General features: G+C 36.0%; 1 protein-coding gene across 2 annotated transcripts in view; it reads right to left on the reverse strand.

Moving 5' to 3' along the window:
- Window positions 1-20,611, reverse strand: part of LOC140135885 (uncharacterized) — a 52,310-nt gene that overhangs the window by 27,712 nt on the left and 3,987 nt on the right. For both annotated transcript variants that reach the window (XM_072157546.1, XM_072157547.1), the window contains exon 2: window positions 213-374. In XM_072157546.1, the coding sequence (XP_072013647.1) occupies window positions 213-219 (7 nt within the window). In that variant the 5' untranslated portion in view covers window positions 220-374. The remainder of the gene's footprint in view (window positions 1-212; window positions 375-20,611) is intronic.

Here is a 20,611-nt window from a genome sequence, read left to right on the forward strand (position 1 = left end):
TTTTTCAGCAACTGATTTTTTGTTGTTGATAAATTAATACCCTTTTTGAATGTACACTATTATATAACCGGACATTTAAACTTTTTTCTGTAAAACTTGTGTATGCTGAGCTATACTCTTCTTCTATCTGACTACATGTTGTAGCAATAGAAACTTGGCATGTTATCTGGAAATATTGCAAATACACAAACAGAATTGCATCATATACTCACCAGCCATTTTCAGTCAGTATTGTTTCTAGAAAACCACTATTTCCTCTGCAGGTGCAATAATTCTTAGTTGTTCGTGTCAAATTGAGTGTATAGCTCTTCTGGTGCGACTGAAAGAACGACTTCGACAGTTGACAAGCCTACCCCTCGGTCTCATTACTCAATCTGCAAAAAATACACATGTGCACACCGCAGATTTACACAGCTACAATGAAGGCCTATCACTATGGACCACAATGGCCTCATCCCAATGGCATAGTGCAATAACCTCAATTAAACGATCATAGTGCAAAATTTGACCTCATGTTGCAGAGTATGAGTTTTTATACCCAAATTTTCAAAGGTCAACCAATGAATGTGCAAATGTATTGGGGTTAAAGAACTGTGCCCTGATAGATGAGCATGTTGTGGATCCTAGTGTATCAGTATAGGTTGAAATGCATTCAACCATGGACTTTGTAATTAGCATGCCCTTGATGCCACATGGCATTAAGTGACTTGCAGTACATTGTACTTATTCCATTTACTGCCCAAACCCTATAAGCGCCCACCCAGCAACTTTACTACACTTGGTCCTCTACCATTATGTGCAGGAAACCAACTAAACAGATTTTCCCCCCAGCCAGAACTCTTACACCCCCCCCCCCTGTTGCCGCCCCAGTAAAAACCCAACATTGCAAAAAATTTCACTTTTTGCTTTTTTGATTTTCACTTTTGATTTTGACCCCCCTGAAATTCACTTTTCCCCTCAATGCCCCCCCCAAAAAAAAATTCCTGGTGCCGCCACTGCAACTATGATCCCCTATCATTTGCAGAAACCAACTACATATACACATGATTCCCTATCATCATGTATTGATTTTATCTATACAATTAAAATCAATATTTAGGGCCATTGTTTACATAATTTGCAATTATGTTTTAAAACAATGCCAAAAATAATTAATGGAATGAATATGATAATTATGTTAATTACAAACAGCTGGGTTACGCTCGTGAGGCTTAGTGAACTGGTAGCAATCAATGTCACAACAGATACCTGCAAATGTGTCTCCTTTCTCAATGCAGGTCTGACACTACCCCCCTGAATACTGAATTTTTTTGACCCTCCTAAGGGGGGGGCCTGAAAAAAATGACCACAAACTTTCCTGGGAAAATTGAGTTTATATGCTTTTCTATGGGGTTGACCCATAATTTTCATGTCAAAAGGGGGGGCTTTGTAATTGTTGAGGTCTGTAAAGGGGGGGCCCAAAAATTTTTCATGATGAATTTGTTTTGCATCAGGCCCCCCTTACAAGTGTTTGTGAATGGTCCCTAATGTATTAAGAGGCAGAAGGCATGTGGAACTTAGAAATAATTTCATAACTCGGTTGTTTGAATATATTGTACCGGTACTCTGTGGCAACTCTTGAGGTGAATAATTTCACACTCATCCATTGTGTGATTTAAGGGGTCGGTCACCCACCATTGCGGTATTTTTGGTGGGGCTTGAGAGCACATCAGACATATCGAATTACATTCTGAATACAAGGAATGTCCTTCTGTATCTGATATCAAATAATTTTTGACTTTTTGAAATTATTGGCGATATAATACACATTTTATGACGATTTTGTTTTTAAATTTATTTTTCATATTTAACAGTCCTCAAAGTAATATTTATAAATCTAATGATATGTACTTCAAAGTGTATGTAGCTGGGAGGAAAAGCCACGACCAGTCGACCATCATTTGAAAATTTTGACCTTTCGTATTGAAGATATACATTTTTTTCACCAAAAGACCTGAATTTTTTAGGGGTTTTTTTTTGAAAAAATGTGTATCTTTAATACGAAAAATTTCCAAATGACCGTCGGCTTTTCCACCCATCAGCTACATACACTTTTAAGTAAATATCACTAGATTTATAAATTTTACTTATCAATAATTTAACAATTTGCCATAAAATTTGTATCATATCCTGAATTTCAAAAAATTAAAATTATTTGATATATCAGAAGGACATTCTTCATATTCAGAATTCAATTCGATATGTCCGATGTGCTCTGAGGTCCCACAAAAAAATACTGTGCAAAGGTGGGTGACCGACCCCTAAAAGCAATACCTCTAGGAGATGTATTTATTTAAAAACTAGCGGGAGACCCGCGCTTCGCGCGGGTCCCCGCTAGTTGAGTAAACGGGAGCGGTTAGTAAACGGGAGTAGTTAGTAAACATGGTAAACGGTGATGATAATCATGGTGTCTTGATGTAGATTATTCATCCAGTATAGTAATGATCATGTTAGCTTGATAATCACATGTTAGCTCCTGTCATATTAAAGAAGCTGTAAGCAACATGTTTAAAAGTTGCAGCAAACTATTTTAAGCGAGCCCGCGTTGTTAATAGTTAGACCTACATTACAGCCAGGATTTATTTGCGGGGCCGAAGAATTTCCAAAATGTGGACTTTCAACTTCCACTAAAGTGGGCTCACCCACCCACCCCTAACATTTAATCTTCTCGGGCTATACTGAACAGTTGAACGACTCTGTTGGCTACATTTTAACATTCCCTCTGAAAAGTGGAATTTGTTTGTAAATCTGTCACCCAATGACCCCGCTTTTACCTGCTTACACCCTTCTGTTCAAATTAGTAGAGATCACATTCACAAGTTCTAGCAAAACACGATTTGCAACACTAAAATTGTTAATATTGTACCGATTTTGCACATTTTTTATGCAAAGTTGGGACTATAGTCGTGATAAACTTTTACCGGAAACCGCTTCACACGCGGATTTAGTGGCATGCACCCTTGACGCGTTTGCTGTCATGACCTGACCCATAAGGTTATTGACCTCAACGGCCTAGCAACCGACCAATTTTTTTGTTATTTCCATAGTGATTGAATAGTTTTGCAAAAATGAACGTCAGATGGTTTAATGGCAATATGTACCCGATCAATGTACGAATAAATCAGAGCTGAAAGTGAAAGCATCTCGGAGCCTGCTTCTGGACAAGATTTAGCGACTTCCTTTGATTTATATAGATGTAATTTATCATTTGTTCAGACAAGCACACACAAATATTATACAATCTTTACTCCAAACACTACAAATATTTGATAAGAATGGACTTTGTAGCCATTGTAGTCGGATGGTTTTGGTGGTGTGATGATATAAATCCCTACATGTAGGTATTCTATACATAACTTAGAGATACTGATCACGAACGCTACACCTGATGCATGAAATCGGTCAAGGTTAAGTGTCTTTTCAAATTGACATTGATCATAGACCCTGAAATAAAAATTCCCTTTAAAAGGGAAAGCCAGCCTCAATGTAGAAGAAGTCTTGTAATTCGTTTTGGTCAATGTGAAAGGCATTTTTAGGATCACGCTTACATCCATGTTACATGACAGTCCACCAAACCATCAATGATGAGAACATGTACACTGAAACAGCAGAAAACATTAATTCCTAATCTCATGTCAACTCTTTAATTCATTACTCCAAAATGTTCTGGTCTGTTTTTTTGTTGTTTTTTTTGTCTTTTCAGCTTTTTCCCCACGATATCTCAATTTCCCATTTTGTAATACCACAACCTACGAACTCCATATCTTCGCTTACCGATTTCACTGCTTTCGATATACAAGCGTCACAAATACACTGCCGGTTTGAGTTAACTTACATGTACATTTTATTTTAAAATAACTTGATATTAATTCGCAATGTATATAGTTTAAGCCTACTATATTATAATAGATAGTGGCCAGCACATTTATAAAGGACTGATTACTCACTATATATAATCTTCACTCTTAAACTGGGTTTTTCTGAATGTGCTGATCATGTTGATTGCTAGTCGGAAACTTCTGCGAAGCTATGGACATGGCATCTTACCTATTCATGTATTCCATTCTATAACAGTCTGCCTAGTGCCTTGTGTGTTTTCTCTTCAATCATTTTGTTGAATGTAATTTTATGAATCAAATAAAAAAGATAGAAAGTGACTTCACATAAGTTATGTGTCATTTTATTTATAATAAAGAAGTTATTAAGTTAATAAAGTAAGACAATTTATTTATCTATATAAGTGCATAACAAATGAGTTACATTGTTCAATAGTATAGGCCTGCATGCATAAATTATGCCCATAGTATAGCTAGGCCCTAAAAACTTTATTTTGCATCGGATTTTTCCCGTTGAAAAGACAAAACTGATGTTTATGATAGCAACCATTTCATCAATAACATTTTGAGTCATTTTTATCCATAAAACGACACAGGATATGATAGATAACTACTTTCACATCAATATGGTCCATATGATCACAGATTGTTGAGAATCTGTGATATGATGAAGATTTTGATTCTATAGATCTGTTATCAACATGATATCACGCTGTTCAGTGGTCAAGGAGTAAGGACCACTGGTCAAGGACACTGATATGACATCATAGGTGATGTTATTTTCTTCTGCTGACCATATGATGCTGTATATTAACTATTATTGTTACATTTAGGCCTATACCTAGAACTTTTAAAGTCATAATTAGTTCAAACATAACTTTGGTAATACTCACTGCGTTTTCATTCGTTGAAACGGCAAAACATACTTACTTTTCCTTACAAATCGAATAACAATAATTTTAAAACATTCCACCTCAAAAAGTAAAATAAAATAATTCTTACCAATACCAATAAAGTTAATCTCTTGAGCATACAAACCCAATCTCAGAAATAGATACCAGCCCGCGTATGGGCTGGCGAAAAGAATTATCAGTGTCTATGCACTGACAGGGGGTTTGGTGGTCAGCAGTAACCATGGTAACCAGTAGGCCTGGTATTTTTTTGGTAATTTTGTGCCCGGGTACCCGCCGCATTTTTCGGGCGGGTAACCGGGTACCCAAAATTGCAACAACAAAAAAATTGCTTTTTTTTCCCGGATTTGTAGTGTCCCTGGACCTATAGATCTAAATGCTAGGATCATTCATGGTTGACCTAAAAAAAAAAATTTTGCATGATGTTTTGTGTTTTTAATATGAAAATTGTTACTTTGTTTTCATTTTTTTTTAAATTTCGGGCACCCGGGCAGGGTATTTCCTGCCCGGGTAATGTAATCTCAGGCGGGTACCCGCGAGCCCGCCCGAAAATGCCAGCCTTAGTAACCAGTACCATAGATTATCTCTTGATAATCTATGCCAGTACTCGATCAGTCTGACTATGGAAGGTCTGACCTGACCAACGGGCACTCAAGGGAATTATAGGTCTTGCTGACCAGCACTAAAATGACAAATATGAAATAAGGCCTCAAAACAGCTGTCAAATGCCATTACTGTCAAGTAATTGGCATTCTGATACAAATTTCTCTAAATTTTAGCCCGCACATAAATTTGGCTAACTACAACCCTGCACTGATCTAGTACGTGTCTGTCATTAAGTGACCAATCACCAGGATGAGCTGTAATGTTTGCAGAGCTTGCATTGAGATATGGTTCGATGCACAATTTTTTCAAAAACTTCCTCCCCCCTCCACGAGAATCTAATGGTGCGTCCCTTACCTGCATGTCTATTGTTCAAATGAAATGAGACATACCTTTATACCACTTTTTAATTAAATCCAATTTGAATTATGTGTCAAGTAGGTACAGAAAACAAAGGATTTCCCATTTGATTTCCCAACTTTTATTTCACTTATTTTTACAACCTACAAGCAACAGGGACACAAGCTTTTGAGAAAAAGCTTGTTTCATTCTCAGCTTATCTCCCAGAGATCATATTGGTCAGGTTCACGTAGATTCCATCAAACTTTTGAAAATCCACGATAGCCTCATCTTATCTCCCACAGATCATAAGACATATTGGTTGGGTTCACTTAGATTGTAGATTCCATCAAACTTTTGAAAATCCACGATAGCCTCATCTTATCTCCCACAGATCATTAGACATATATTGGTCATCAGGTTCACTTAGATTCCATCAAACTTTTGAAAATCCATGATAGAGTCAAACAAATCCTGACTCAATCACATGATTTCAATGTTTTCTATTCAATGGGTTCCACTTATCAATTTTTCACTTAAACCACTGTCACCAACACTCAATGTACCAGATCTAGCTCACACAATTTCCATGTTCCTACACTCAGTGGTCTTGCGTCCAACCAGGCCCGTGACGCAGGATTTTTTTGGGGGTGCTGATTTTGAAAAAGTGGACTTTTTCCAAAAGGGGCGATTTTGTGAAAAGTGGACTTTTCCTTCAAATTTTGACCATTTTTGACCCAAAAAACGTTAAAAAACTGATTTTTACTAAATTACTAAATTTTGGGACTTTTTGTATACTTTTGCAAATTTGGGGAGGTGCGGGATTTGAACCGGGGACCTCTGGTACCAAAATATGACGCTCTAACCAACTGCGCCACGCGGGCAGCTTCTAATTTCGGAAGGACTTTTAAAGCTTTATAGTAACTGAAGTCTCTTCAGCAGTTATTGCGGTTCGCTCTTTTCATACAATGTGAATGACGCGAAACCAAACTAGCTGTTGAGGAGACTATAATTCTCTACGATAAGCCTGTCCAGAATTCCAGAAATTGGTAGCCACCAAAGGAGGTATATTGGCATGAATTCTCTGATTTCTCCGGAAATACATCGACTTGGAGCGTCAAATTTCAGAATAGGAATAAGAAAAATACGATACCTAATCAAAGCGAGTATCGAATCATGTTACTTTTCTTCCAAATTTGTCTCAGAATTTCATGATTTTATGGCAAAAAACTAAACAAAATTCCAAGAAAGATACACATTATAATAGAGTCTCTTATAATGTGGAGTGCTCGCTCCACGCGCAATTTGTGAGCAAATCAGCTGGCCAACTTTGCCAGGATAGGACATAAATTCGCTTTGATAATAAAGGCATAATCACTAATCAGGGGTGCACTTTTAAACACACTTCAACATTGTTTACTTGTATAACGCTTTTTAAACTCTTCTTGGTATTTACACAATCAAGGTATACTGGTATCAAGGTAAATACTAAACAGTTTCAACGCTAAACTAAACACATAGCCGTTCCTAACTGATAGACACAACAGATCATTTGGATATCAAAGGTATTGCTTGTAAATAGAAAATAACACCCTGTTTATGAACTAAACATCTTTGTGTTTAAAGTTAAGCAATGACATTTAGTTCATAAACAGAGTGTTTAATCTTTTGTAATGAAATTTGTATGCAACTTTGCCGAATTTCATACAATTTGCCGACAACTTAAATGCACCTTTGCGCCATTTAACTTGCAAAATTTACAGAAATCTTATCACATTTTGAGATTGTAGGGACATAGGGTGTGCATTTTATGGAGGATTTTATGCAACATTTAATACAATGTTTATTATATGCGTTTTTCAATTTTCATGATTAACGTTTTTTTAAATTAATACTGTTTAACTTCATGTCAGTACACCATGTACTTTCATCAAGTTGTAAAAAGTGATAATTCAATTTAATGGATTAATATTTGAAATGAAAACCTAGCCTCCAAATATTTTTTTTCTGATCATTACATTTTACAGGTCTACATGTAGACTGTAATTTCATGAAATTGTAGACAGCTGTGTGCATTTTATTTTTAGGCAAAGTTTGAGTCTTTTTGCATGAATTCTGATTTACAATACCATAAACTTAATGACATTAATGAACCTGGTTGTACTTTCATGGAGCTGCAGGTAATTAAAAATAATGACAAGTCAATTAAATGAAGTTACATTTACCCTTCTACCTCAACCCAATTTCTTTTCTAATTTTAACATTTTATATAATTTATTTTAAAAAATTGCATTTTAAAACCAGACATTAGTGAGCCAGGTGTGTACTTTCAACAAGTGGATTGACATTTTTATGACAACCTACCAAGGAACAACAACAAAATGTCCTTACAATACACATTACATTACACTGGACAATTTGGAAAAATTGTAAATATGAATCATGTTAGGCCAAGTAACAAAAATAACATGTATATCGTCCAGACTTTTTCAAAAAATCTGTGAGGGAGTCCTTATTATTTATATTGTGTTATTTTTGCTGAACCATGAAATGGTATCAGCCTATATTAGTGTATGTTACTTACTTGCTTACTTGGTCTGAAATGGACATATCTTTAAATGCCACGAAGGTATGAACCCCCGAGTGATGTCAAATGAAAGAGGAAGGAGTAAAGAATATAATAAAATTATTTCCTAACATCAGAGGTCATCCAAGGGGTCACAGGGGTCAAAAAAGGTCATTTTAACCAAAAATGCACCAATGCAATGATCCTCATGACATTCTAAACATGTTTAAAATATTTTAAAATTCATTTAAGGTCATTAAGGGGTGATATACATGTACCACAATGTACTGCCAAATCCCCATGGTTCAGCTATGGTGCGGTAACCGCTCTAGTTTTACCACCGCATTCATTTCTGTGTAAAATTGCAATTGCACAGTGTTTGTCAACACATCATCAAATCGGTGAGGCCACCAGATATTTTTGCTATTTCCCTAAAGCCCTACCCCTAGCTTGAAGAAAGTGTTTGCAATGTGTTTATAAATGATAACCAAGAACTTCTGAACATGTCTTTTCATCACAACAATTTTAGAAATAAAGTAAGGGAGAAAATAGGAAAAATAACAAAAATATTTGAAAATCTCCAAAAATCGTTGAGGGCGGGGACGATATGTACATGTTATTTTTGTTATTTGGCCTTACTTTATATATAAGTTAAACTTTTTGAACTTGAAGTGTAACACAGGGTAAATTGGACCCCTATTATTTATTTCATTCATTCATTTCATTCATTTTTTTTTTTTTTAAAGCATTGTGGCCCTAAGGCCAAATTGAGCAATTTTTACATTAATTAAAAGACATCAAAATATTACAAAATTACAAATACAAAATATATAAACAACAAATTTAAATTCAAATAATGCAAGATAAAAGATGAAAAATATTGCACAGTATATAAAGCATAAATGGATATTGCCACATCAGCATGCAGGTGTGAGTCGGTCACTCAGTCGGGTGTGGGTGGAAAAAGGGTACACAGGTGAAGGGAGCATGAGTGCACACACCCCCATGCATGCAAAAAGATGCACACACAACAGCATGCCCAGCACACATACATGTAGTCCCTTCACCTCTGAATAGTCCATACAGGACCAACGCAATATTTAGTACTATAATCAACGCCGTCAGGCGTTGGTCCTTATAGATCCGACATATCCTCCCTTGGAAAGTCAAGGGAAATGTCAAACTGACTAACCACGCCTACTGACAGCTACTGACGATATTTAGCCAATCAGATTAGACTTGCCTTCCACCTGCCAACTACTAGCTTCCAGCTTTGGATCTAACACCACTATTGCGTAACAATATCGATAATCATGTCCATTCATTCATTCATTCAATTTATCTATGTCCTCTTCAATTGGGAAACTATTGAAGATTTTCCCCGGGACTTTTGATAATAGAGGTTATCCACTTCACCCATGTGTGACTTCTAACAAAAGGCACTGGTTCCCGTAGTATTCGTCATTCAAACTAATTCAATGCACGACCTCGGAGTTACCTGCATGACTTTGGCGGGCTATTTTGAAACAGTCATGGTTGCACATGCAGCAGGTACTTCTTTAGAATGTCCTAAACAAGGTATAGCAGTCGTTGATAGGACATGCGGCTTATAGAACATGGATAACCTCTATTCCTGTCCCATATATGAAAATCAATGGTTAAGAAGATACTTGGCGATTATTTGACCCGTGACTCGGGCTGAAATGTTCTTTTTCAAGTTCTTCACTTTGTAGGTTGCGCACATTATACAGGGTTTTTTGGGGGGGGTGGCCATCGTTTCATTTTATCATTAGGCCTCAGTTATTATTATTTGTTTTACAATACTATAAAAATGGATGACGCCGCTATTTTGCATGCTTTGAATAAACTAAATTTTACATGGACATGGTTTTCCGACAGGATATGGGAAGAGCTTTATTTTCCAGTCAGCGCCAATTTGTGTTAATTTTCTTTAAAATGTCGACATCGCCATAAAATGTAGTCATTTACTTGATTTGTAGTTTAGTCCAATTCCTATTAAAGTGAGGTAGGTCTATTCACTTTCTTTACTAACACAATATTTCAAGAGTTTGTTTCCAAAAGGCATTAGTTAAATAGCTGCCTTGTGTAACATTTTGCTGGAATATTTTTACATTCTAAAGTTTAAATGACATTTAACGATTGGAATGGATATGTTTGCACATCTGGCTTATTCTCTTTCAATAATAGATTTGTCCCCTAAAATTGTCAAATCCAAGGTTTTAAAATGGCTGCCATTGCACTTGATGCCCTTTTCTTCTTCGCATGGGAAGTTAAAGGATTTGCAATTGTTATAACTATATATTCTACTACGCCAATGTTATTAGAGTGGCAAGGTTACTGCTACTCAATATTTTCAAATAAAAAATCCCACAAAACAGTCTTTGGACTTAATGCCTTTTGGAACCAAACTCTTCATTATTTTAATGATGTTCAAATTTTCTCCATTATTTTAGGACCCTGGAATAAGGCAAAAAAACCATCGCTTTATTCAATACATTTAATTTATTGGTAAAAATGGCATTTTTTGGATATTTTTTTTCAGTTTTGACCAAAAGAACAAGTTTTTATATGGGAATTTTTTTGAAAATTGACATATACATCTTGCAAAGTGTATCAGTTTACTAAGATGGATGTAAAAAACAAAAACGTCAATCATAACATTTTTCTGCGACCTATGGTTTTTGACCTATGACCCCTTGGAATTCATAAGTAGGCCTAAAGCGTGTTTTTAGTGATTTTGGTGTGGGGGTACAAAATATTTTGGTGTATACAAAAAGGATCCAAAAAAGTGGTTCTAAAAGTTTAACATGTGTAGGGGTCAAAAAGTTTTGACATACCGATATCAAAATTTTCCAGCCCCCAGGTATTTATGAACGTTCCCTTAGCTTTTTAAGTACTGTATCTCTTCCAAATATGGCAAATTAGGCCTATAAACATTTAGATTTTGCAGTGTTCCTTTTTTGGACCTCGCCTCATACAAACAGACGGCTGCCAAAAATTGAAAAACGATGAAAGCAGTGCACTTTTTAAAATTTTGTCTTGTCTTGTCTTTAGTTGTTTGTAACTTTGAAATGAAACAAAGACCAGGAAAGTATTACTATCAACGGAGCGGAGAGACGTTGCCTCAGCTCCGTCCGTGAATGACGTAGTTAAAAGTGATGAATCCCATGCCCCTCGGTTAAAACGAGAAGACCATGTTTTTTTTTAAAGATTTGATATTAAAATAGGAAAAAAATCAAAACCCTCAATTCAAATAGTAATCACATGCCCTTTCATGCCTTCGGGATTAAAGAAATATACTGTGATTTTTTTCCGTTCCTTTTTTTTCACATGCATTTGAAATATCAACACATTCAACAGTAGGCCGACTTGCTAGTGGTATCGCCTTTTGTTTTATTTTACTCACTCTGTTATTTCCAGTTTGGTGTTAAAGGGTTAATGTACGATTTCTTCAAATTTTTAATTTGTCATTATATATTCAAAATGCTGAAATAATACCAGTAATAGGCCCTACATGTAATTATCGGGAATGGCTTCTGTCCATTTTGAACTGAAATAACGAGGTAAACACTGTTTGTTATTTTGGCCGTTTAACACGCAGTTCTATAAAGTCATAATTCTTGAATTATGACTTTATGTAGAACTTTGCGTGTTAAACCCAAACACAACAAATTTGGCTGGTTCCATTTAAATGCAAGTTGTGACATGTGTATACATTACAAATATGCCATAAAATCAGGTTTGAAAAAAATTAACCAAATTCATATTATAAGATCGTACATTATGACTTTAAGTTCAGTTCCAAATAAACGGTGTGCAGAATTGATGTTCTTTTAGCTTTTTTAATGGTATCACGGTTAGGCCTATCGACAAATGTGACAATATTAAATATAAAAAAAGAAAACAAACCTAGAATCATACAAATGACTTTTTGTTAACACTGATTAGGCCTACATTATCTCTGCACTGATATAGCAACAAAAAACTTCATTTAATTCATACCAGCCCGATTTACACTGGTCATGGAAAATAGTAGATATCTACTATTTCCATGCACTGGTAAGCGACCTCAAAAGTTTGTATTGCTTTGATTGCATTATCAAAATCAATCGATTGGGATGCCAAGTACTTGAGATGACTTGAGAGTTCCAGTTATGTAATAGATGCGGTTGAATGATGGCCCGAATGATGGGCGGGACTATTTCCCATATTTGGATTCATGACGTAACTTATCGACTGGTTTGGTTTTGGTCACTGTTTATTATAATGAGGGTGCACTGCTGGGGGTAGCGAACGGATTTGTAAGGACCAACGCCTGACGGCGTTGATTATGGTGCTAAATATTGCGTTGGTCCTGTATGGACTACCTCTGAATACAAACAACACCCAACCACCACAGAAAACAGCCACCCACACCTGCACAATATACTCACACACACATACCCAATTCACACCACCGCCACACCATACATATCACTGAGCTCAAACATACTCCAAAACACCTGGTACTCCCTCATGCTCCCACTCACACATATACAAAATACATGTATATAAATTATATAAATAATAATGACAGCTGCATACATGGATTACATCAAAACTGTTTAAAAGCACTAAAAATGGCAAGTGCAAAAGGATAACTACTGATTCAATAAATTAATCAAATATATACAGGGTGTCCCAGAAAAAATTACCGGGCAAACTAATTAGGCCATAACTTGAGAATTAAGCAATCGTAAAATTTAAAAAGCAGCGTGTAGCCCATTTTATTTTGCATCTTATATGTCATTTTTATTTAAAACGGTCGACCAGTTGCGAAGAAATGAGCGATTACATAACGTATGCACAAATTCACTTCATTCCAAGTTTGCAAGAAACTTCACTTAACACAATGCACTAGTGGTTAACATGCTTTATATTTTGTTTGGTGAAGTCCTTCTTGTTCTTCGTAACCAATCTGTTTCTTACAAACACACTTTACAATATTAAAATGAAACCTTGCATGATACTCAGTACTTGTAAATAGCTTTCTTCGTTTAGAAAATGTTAACATATTGGACAACATAAAGAATGAATTCGAGCTGGTTAAAAATATCGGTTTTCTTTCTTATTTTTGGAATATTTCCAAGAAATGGTAAACAAACTTCTTAAATCTTGTAGGGATGGAAGGAAATGTCCAGACGAGTAACCCTGTTAAATGAGGATTTGGACATTATGTTGTTCCGCCTTGCACTCATTCTGGGATTGAGTTGGAAGGCTTGTCTGATAGCGGCTATGTTGTGCAAAGTACGTACAGTCTTGGTCTCTCTGACCTGCCCTTATTCAGTGACCTGCCCTTATTCAGGTTGAGGCTCGTACCTTTTTCCTGATACTTTTTGAAATTGTTCCTGATTGTTCACAAGGAGGCCTTCTGTGATATCGCCGCCTGAAATCTTGCTGGGCCTGGACAGCACTGTGTGTTTCTGCATATCTTAAGACAACGAAGGCCCTTTGACGGGCAGTAAACTGTTCGCCAACCATATTGGCAAGAATGGGCATAGACTGCACTGCTATAAGTGAAGTACAATCTTAGTTTGACAGCTAGGTCTATATGCTGGTTGTCCAGTTATTATCATGTTAATTAAAAACCCATTGTTAAACCATCATTTATAAAATTATGTCCACTCCATCCAACCTGTCGGAATATCAAAAACCATTGTTGGAAGACGGGATGAGTTGTTGGGCTTGTTGTTAGTTTTTGAGATGTAATGTCTTCATTCATCAGCTTTACCCTTATTCATTGACTGAATTCAGGTCGTCCACGTTCAAAGGTGAAAGCATGAAAAACAAAACATTATAGATTATAAAATAGATACGAGGACTAGATTTAATGAGATACACAGAACTTTGGAAGAGGTGAGCGAATATGAAAAAGGGCCTTTTGATCAAACTTGGAATGAACTGCATTGACGCATGCATTATGTAATCGCTCATTTCTTCGCAATTGGTCAACAGATTCAAGTAAAATTGACAGGTAAGTTGCAAAATAAGGTGGGCTACACCCTGCTTCTTAAATTGTTTGATTTGGATGCTTAATTTTCAACTTACAGCCAAGTTAGTTTGCCCGGTAATTTTTTCTGGGACACCCTGTATGGCACTGGACTATTAGCAATACTAATTACAAAAAGTTGTCAGTCCGTCTGTCTACGCGGACGTGCGCATGGGAGCAGCATATGTAATTATAACCGTACATATACTTGAACTTCAGTCTCTCAATCGTCACCAATTTTCAAACACACAAAAAAAAAAATCTTTGTGAAGTTTAATGTTACCGAAATTTGTGACTTATCTGTATCTTCAGAGCAAAGTTTTCTCATTGGCCTGAATAAGTGGATTGAGGATAAAGCTTTTTTTTATTTTTATTTTTATTACTTGAACTTGGGTCCATATACGTGACATGATCAAAGGGAATGAGTCACATGTCGACAAATATGTTTTGTTTTAGTCTCATCTTCATGTGAGGAATGGTAGGAAGTGGTATTTATGAGAAAAGGTGGTATTTTATGTGTACCCTGGACCAGATAGGCTCAGGAGTCTCAGACCTTCGTACGGAAAAGGACAGTGGAAATCGTAGTGATGGAGGTGTGAATACCTAGGGCTACTTGGATAAGGCTTGATCATGTCACATATGCACTAGCGATCAGCGATCGCGTATATGTGTCCAGCTCCAGCAAAACCCGGAGCAAGTCGCCAGGCATGTTTTTGAGTTATATAGGCTGGTAGGCCTTTAATAAAGATGCCTAAACCGGACGTTGCACACAGCGATGAATGGGCTCAGGCTATCATGCTTCCGATCTCTGACTCTGTTGGTATTCTTGTCTCGACACACACAGCTTTGCGCACATCACATCACACACATGACAGACCAGTAGACCACCATGGAAATAATAAATAAATAACTAGACTTAGACTCGCTTGGATTTTTGGATGTCAATGGAAAATACACAATAACGATTTGCGCAGGTCAGAAACTTGAAAAAAATTATTAAAAACTTCATCAATGTTTATAAAAGTGGTACCAACTTTATTGTGCTTGCTAATTTAAGACAAGCAAACAAAATTAAGGATCAAATGCATTTTAGTGTCCAAAAAGGCAAAATTATCGTCAAAGTTCTGCCGAATTCTGCACCCTTGCGAAGGGTTCAGAATTTGAATCGGGAATAAAAATATCCGATCTTTGTGATCAAAAACACAAAATTACAACTTTAAACATACTATTGGCAAAAGACATTATTACGGTACCAAACAATATAGAATAGAAAATTCAACGTCAACTTCTCAAAATATTGGAGAATATATGCTCACCAAATATTGGAGAAATATGCTCACCAACTATACAGGTATGTGCCGCGGCGACGACGACCCCCTTTTTCAGAGCCGCTAGCCCAGTGTTCGAAATATGCCTCAAAAAGTTACAGGCCAGCCGACCTTCAGCTGATAAACATTTTGCTGGAAATAAATGATTTTGAGATCTCTTTTGGGAATAAAATTGCCAAATATAAGGAAAAGTACCTCAAATAATTATGTACACGTCCTTGCAGCTGGCCATAACATAGACCCTCCCTCGGGTCCATGGAGAACGACTGGTAATGTAGATTACATAGCATTAAAAATCAACCCAATACATGGACCCTCCCAGTCTGTAAGCAATTTGACTTCCAGTTCCCACAAAATGCTGGGAGTTCACTTTTACGGATTTGGAGTCACACAATCTTTCTATATACCACGTCCATGTTTTCACTACATTAACGTTTGTGTAAGCGACTAAACATGCTAAAACAACGATATTGTATCCGACCAATCAACGCAGCTTGGCAGCGCGGGGATATTTGAAAAGGCTTACCTAGCTAAATAATGTGCAAACATTTGCAAACCGCACACGATAATACGCAATATGGACAATAGGCCTAAGTCTGAGTCGAGTGGTTGCCTTTTATTATTGCGCGTACCATGGGTCTATCAGCGGCGTGCCACTTGAGCTCAATACCTCTCAGTTGTTGACAAGTGTCCCATCCGATCTTCGCCACATCCCGCGGCATAGCTTTGTGCTACCATATTTGGATTGAAACTGGGCGGGGCTTTCGTAATTGACATCAGAATCACCAGGCTTCGTTGAACGAATATTTGGAAGTGAAATCTCTAACAATTCGGAACAGTCTCGGCGTGGGGAGCGGTCACTGAATTTTAGCGTTCAATATAGGAGGTGTGATCAGTGTAGTGGCATCAATTTGAGCTAATTTGTGTAGAGAGAGGAATTGGTTTTGGGCTGTGTATTTAGAATCGGGGGGGAGGTGAAGGACTAGGGCATCTTTTGGTAGGCTATTATGTAATTACATGTATGTATTGTTCCATTATCCAGGCGGATCGAACCGAGACTGTGGGACAGTCTAGCCATAACAGTGAATTAAAAGGTAATTTACGATCTACTGGTTTAGTGCCAATAGTGGAATGGTTGTCAAATTCTGCATACTTAACACTTAATCGTGTCATGTATGCATGGCAGTTCTATGTAGCCTCAATGTTTTTCTTTAGTTACGGCACTGAAAAAATATTTTTGTGGGTTTGTTTTTAGGCTCCGAACAATCGATTTTGAGTTTCCCGTCACATAATTTTTGAAAACAAGTGAGGTAACTTTTTCATTATTCATTATTTTCGTGACTTTCATTATATGACAAAATGCGAGTGTAAAATATGTTGTTATTTACCGCTCACTCACTCAACAAAGGATGTTTAAGTGGCATATTTTCTAAGCACCATGCGGCCTGTACACAAAGCTGAAAGATGAAGGTCAGCCAAATCCAATGATATTTGGTATGTAGTCTAGCTAGGTCAGATGGTTCACAACTATGATAGTAAAAAATCAGGTGACCCCTGGGGAAATTCCATGACCCCCTAAAATTGGCCCTCTTTTGACCTGCCTCAGAATTGATACAGCTTAAAATGAACAACATTTGACATCATGAAAATGTCCTTTGAAATAACCTGGGTCTGACAGAAAGTTGAACATATTGGAATTGAACTATGCTTTATAAGATGACCTATTCAGAAAAATTTATTTCTTTTGATATAATTACGTAATATCATCGTGGAATTTGGGCAAAAACAGGATTTTTCATAATTTTGAAAGTAGCGAAATAAGAGCATTTTCAAATCACATTTTCTGCTATATTCAGGCTAACATTGGATCAAACCTTTTGGATAATATAACCAACATGTTGTACTTCTGAAATATGTTTAAATTAGCGTGGGACTTTTTTTTCCTATACTGCAGGGGAGTTTGTTGATTTTGGCGGATTTTCCGTTTTTGCTTTTTTTCTGTAGACTCAATTAACGTTTTCCAATGTATAAACATACTAATTATTTTACATTCACAATACGGCTTCAATTCTCAACCAAGGTTATTATTGATTTAAGTTTGATAACTATTTTCATGTGGATTTTGCTCTTTTATTATAGTGGAATTTGTTAATTTTCATGGAATTTGCATATGAATCTCCCTGCTAACTAATGATATAAAACTCGGATTTCCTAGATTGATATATTTATTTTGATTGCTGATTTTAGAAATATGTTTCTAATAACAGAATGTGTTTTTTTTTAATGGAATTTGTTTTTTCCAAGGAATTTGTGTCTTTAAACATATTTTAGAAAGTGGAATTTGCAACCAACATTAGGGGGCCTACACTGTTTAGGTAATAAATCATATTTAAAATAAAATTGACTAATATTTAGTTAACTGTTAGATCAGGCAAAAAACAACAACACATTTATAACAAAACAAAACAAACACCACGCCATACTTTATATAATATCTACTACCAATGCAATGGAATTTTCATTTCTTTTCAAAGGCGAATTTGATAATATGAGTTATCTATCAAATAACATGTACAGGTACTTCAAGCATTGTCTAAAATTGAATGTGAATATGTACATGTAATGATGTACGTTTACAATATCTCATTGAGCGTGAGACTCACGCATTCGGGGACTTTATCAGGTGTCAGATCTATTGCCATTTGGTCTAATACCATTTGGTCTAATACCCATTTTATCTACTGACTTGACATTTAGTATGGAATATTTTCTCGCAAAATTCGAGGACTGGGCTGTAATTTCGGACTTTATGCAAAATTGTTCTGTTATTATCAAAATCAAATGTATAGGGGTTTGAGGTGATATTTCCTAAACTTCGTCAGCAATTGGCATTTATCACATTTGAAATACACTTGCAATGTACACATTTTTGAACATGGGAGGAGATTAAAATATGGCTCTTAAAAGTGGTACGTACTCAGAAAGTTTAAATGACCCCTGGGGTCAAATGTTATAAACTTTTGGTACCAAAAACAACTGCACGGAATTCTGGTTGTCCAATGAACTCACGCTGCTTCTTTGTGTACAGTAAGATTGTAAGGGCCATTCAAACTTTCTGAGTGCGTACCACTTTTTAAGAGCCATATTTTTAAAGCTCCTCCCACTTTCAAAACTGGTAAATTACAAGTGCATTTCAGTTCTGATGAACACTTATTGGTATTAAGGTTCAGTAAACATCACCTTAAACCTCAATAAATTTGATAATAACAGAATGATGTTGCTCAAATTCAGAAATAAAAAAAAAAAAAAAATCCAATTCAGTCTCCTTAAAACCGCAATTTTAGGATAATTCACTACATTATGAGCGCCATAATGTAAACTAATGGAATTTGGAAAGCACATTTTCTGTCAAAAAATTATGTTACACCATCTCCCGACACACCCCGATTAATATTTAGCCCGTGCTGTTTAAATGCAGACCCCTTCCAGACCAGTCTTGGAATTTTGCAAAAAAAATATTCCATACTAAATATCAAGTCTGTATATACAAAAGGTCTAGTACCAGAAAGGCTAATTACCACATCTAATAATCATATAGTCTAATGTCCATTTAGTATAATATTGTTTGGTCCATTAACCAGTATGTCTACTGACCATATAGACTAATAACCATTTGGTCTAATATTTTTGGCCCCCACATATATGTGGGGCTTATGTTATCATCCAAATGGTTGACTGGTTGTTTGTTTCTTTGTTTGGCTGTCCGGGCGGAAGCAAATTCATTAATCCACTGTGCAGCTTAAACGTAATAACCTATCAACTTCAAACTTGGTTTGGTGATTGGTCATGGTAGCTTGATGTGCTGTATAGTTTTATGTCATGTTATTGGCATATTTATAAATATTAATGAGCTTATTTGCATATTTTGCCTACATTTTGCAGCTACATTTTCATTAATTCACTCTGCAGCTTAAACGCAATAACCGATCAACTTCAAACTTGATTTGGTGATTGGATATGGTGGCCTGGTGTGCTGTATAGTTTGTGTCATGTTATTTGTATATCAATGAATATTAATTAGCTTATTTGCATATTTTGCCTATATTTTCATTCATCCACTCTGCAGCTTAAACGCATAATAACCGATAAATTTCAAACTTGGTTTGGTGATTGGATATGGTGGCCTGATAAGCTGTATAGTTTTGTGATATTTATGAATATTGATGAGCTAATTTGCATATTTTGCTTACATTTTCATCAATCCACTCTACAGCTTAAACGCAACAACCGATCATCTTCTAACTTGGTCTTGTGATACATGTAGTATATGGTGGCCTGATGTGGTGGATAGTTTTGTGTCATGTTATTTGCATATATTTTATTGATATTAATGAGCTTATTAACATATTGCATATTATTTGTTGTTTACACACCTTTGGGTGGGGGCCACCTTAATTATGAACCGCGTAAATTCTAGTATTATTAAGGGATCTGGAATGAGCGTTTATGGCGTTCGACAGTATTTTTTGTGGGACATGAGAGCACCTCAGGCGTGTCGAATTGCATTCTGAATACGAAGAATGTCTTTCTGATATCAAATAATTTTCATTTTTGAAAATCACGATATAATACAAATTTTATGACAAATTATAAAAATTTGATATTTTTCAATTTTTGATATATAACAGTCCTCGAAGTAAATTTTATAAATCTAATGATATATTCTTAAAGTGTATGTAGCTGGGAGGAAAAGCCGACGATCAATTGAAAATTTTGACCGTTCATATTGAAGATATGGATTTTTTTCCCAAAAGACCTAATTTTTTTGGTGTTTTAGGAAAAAATCCATATCTTCAATACTGAAAAGGTCAAAATTTTCAATTGATCGTCGGCTTTTCATCCCACCTACATACACGTTTAGTATAAATCATCAGATTTAT

The sequence above is a fragment of the Amphiura filiformis genome, chromosome 16 (assembly GCF_039555335.1).
Source record: "Amphiura filiformis chromosome 16, Afil_fr2py, whole genome shotgun sequence".
NCBI lineage: Eukaryota > Metazoa > Echinodermata > Ophiuroidea > Amphilepidida > Amphiuridae > Amphiura > Amphiura filiformis.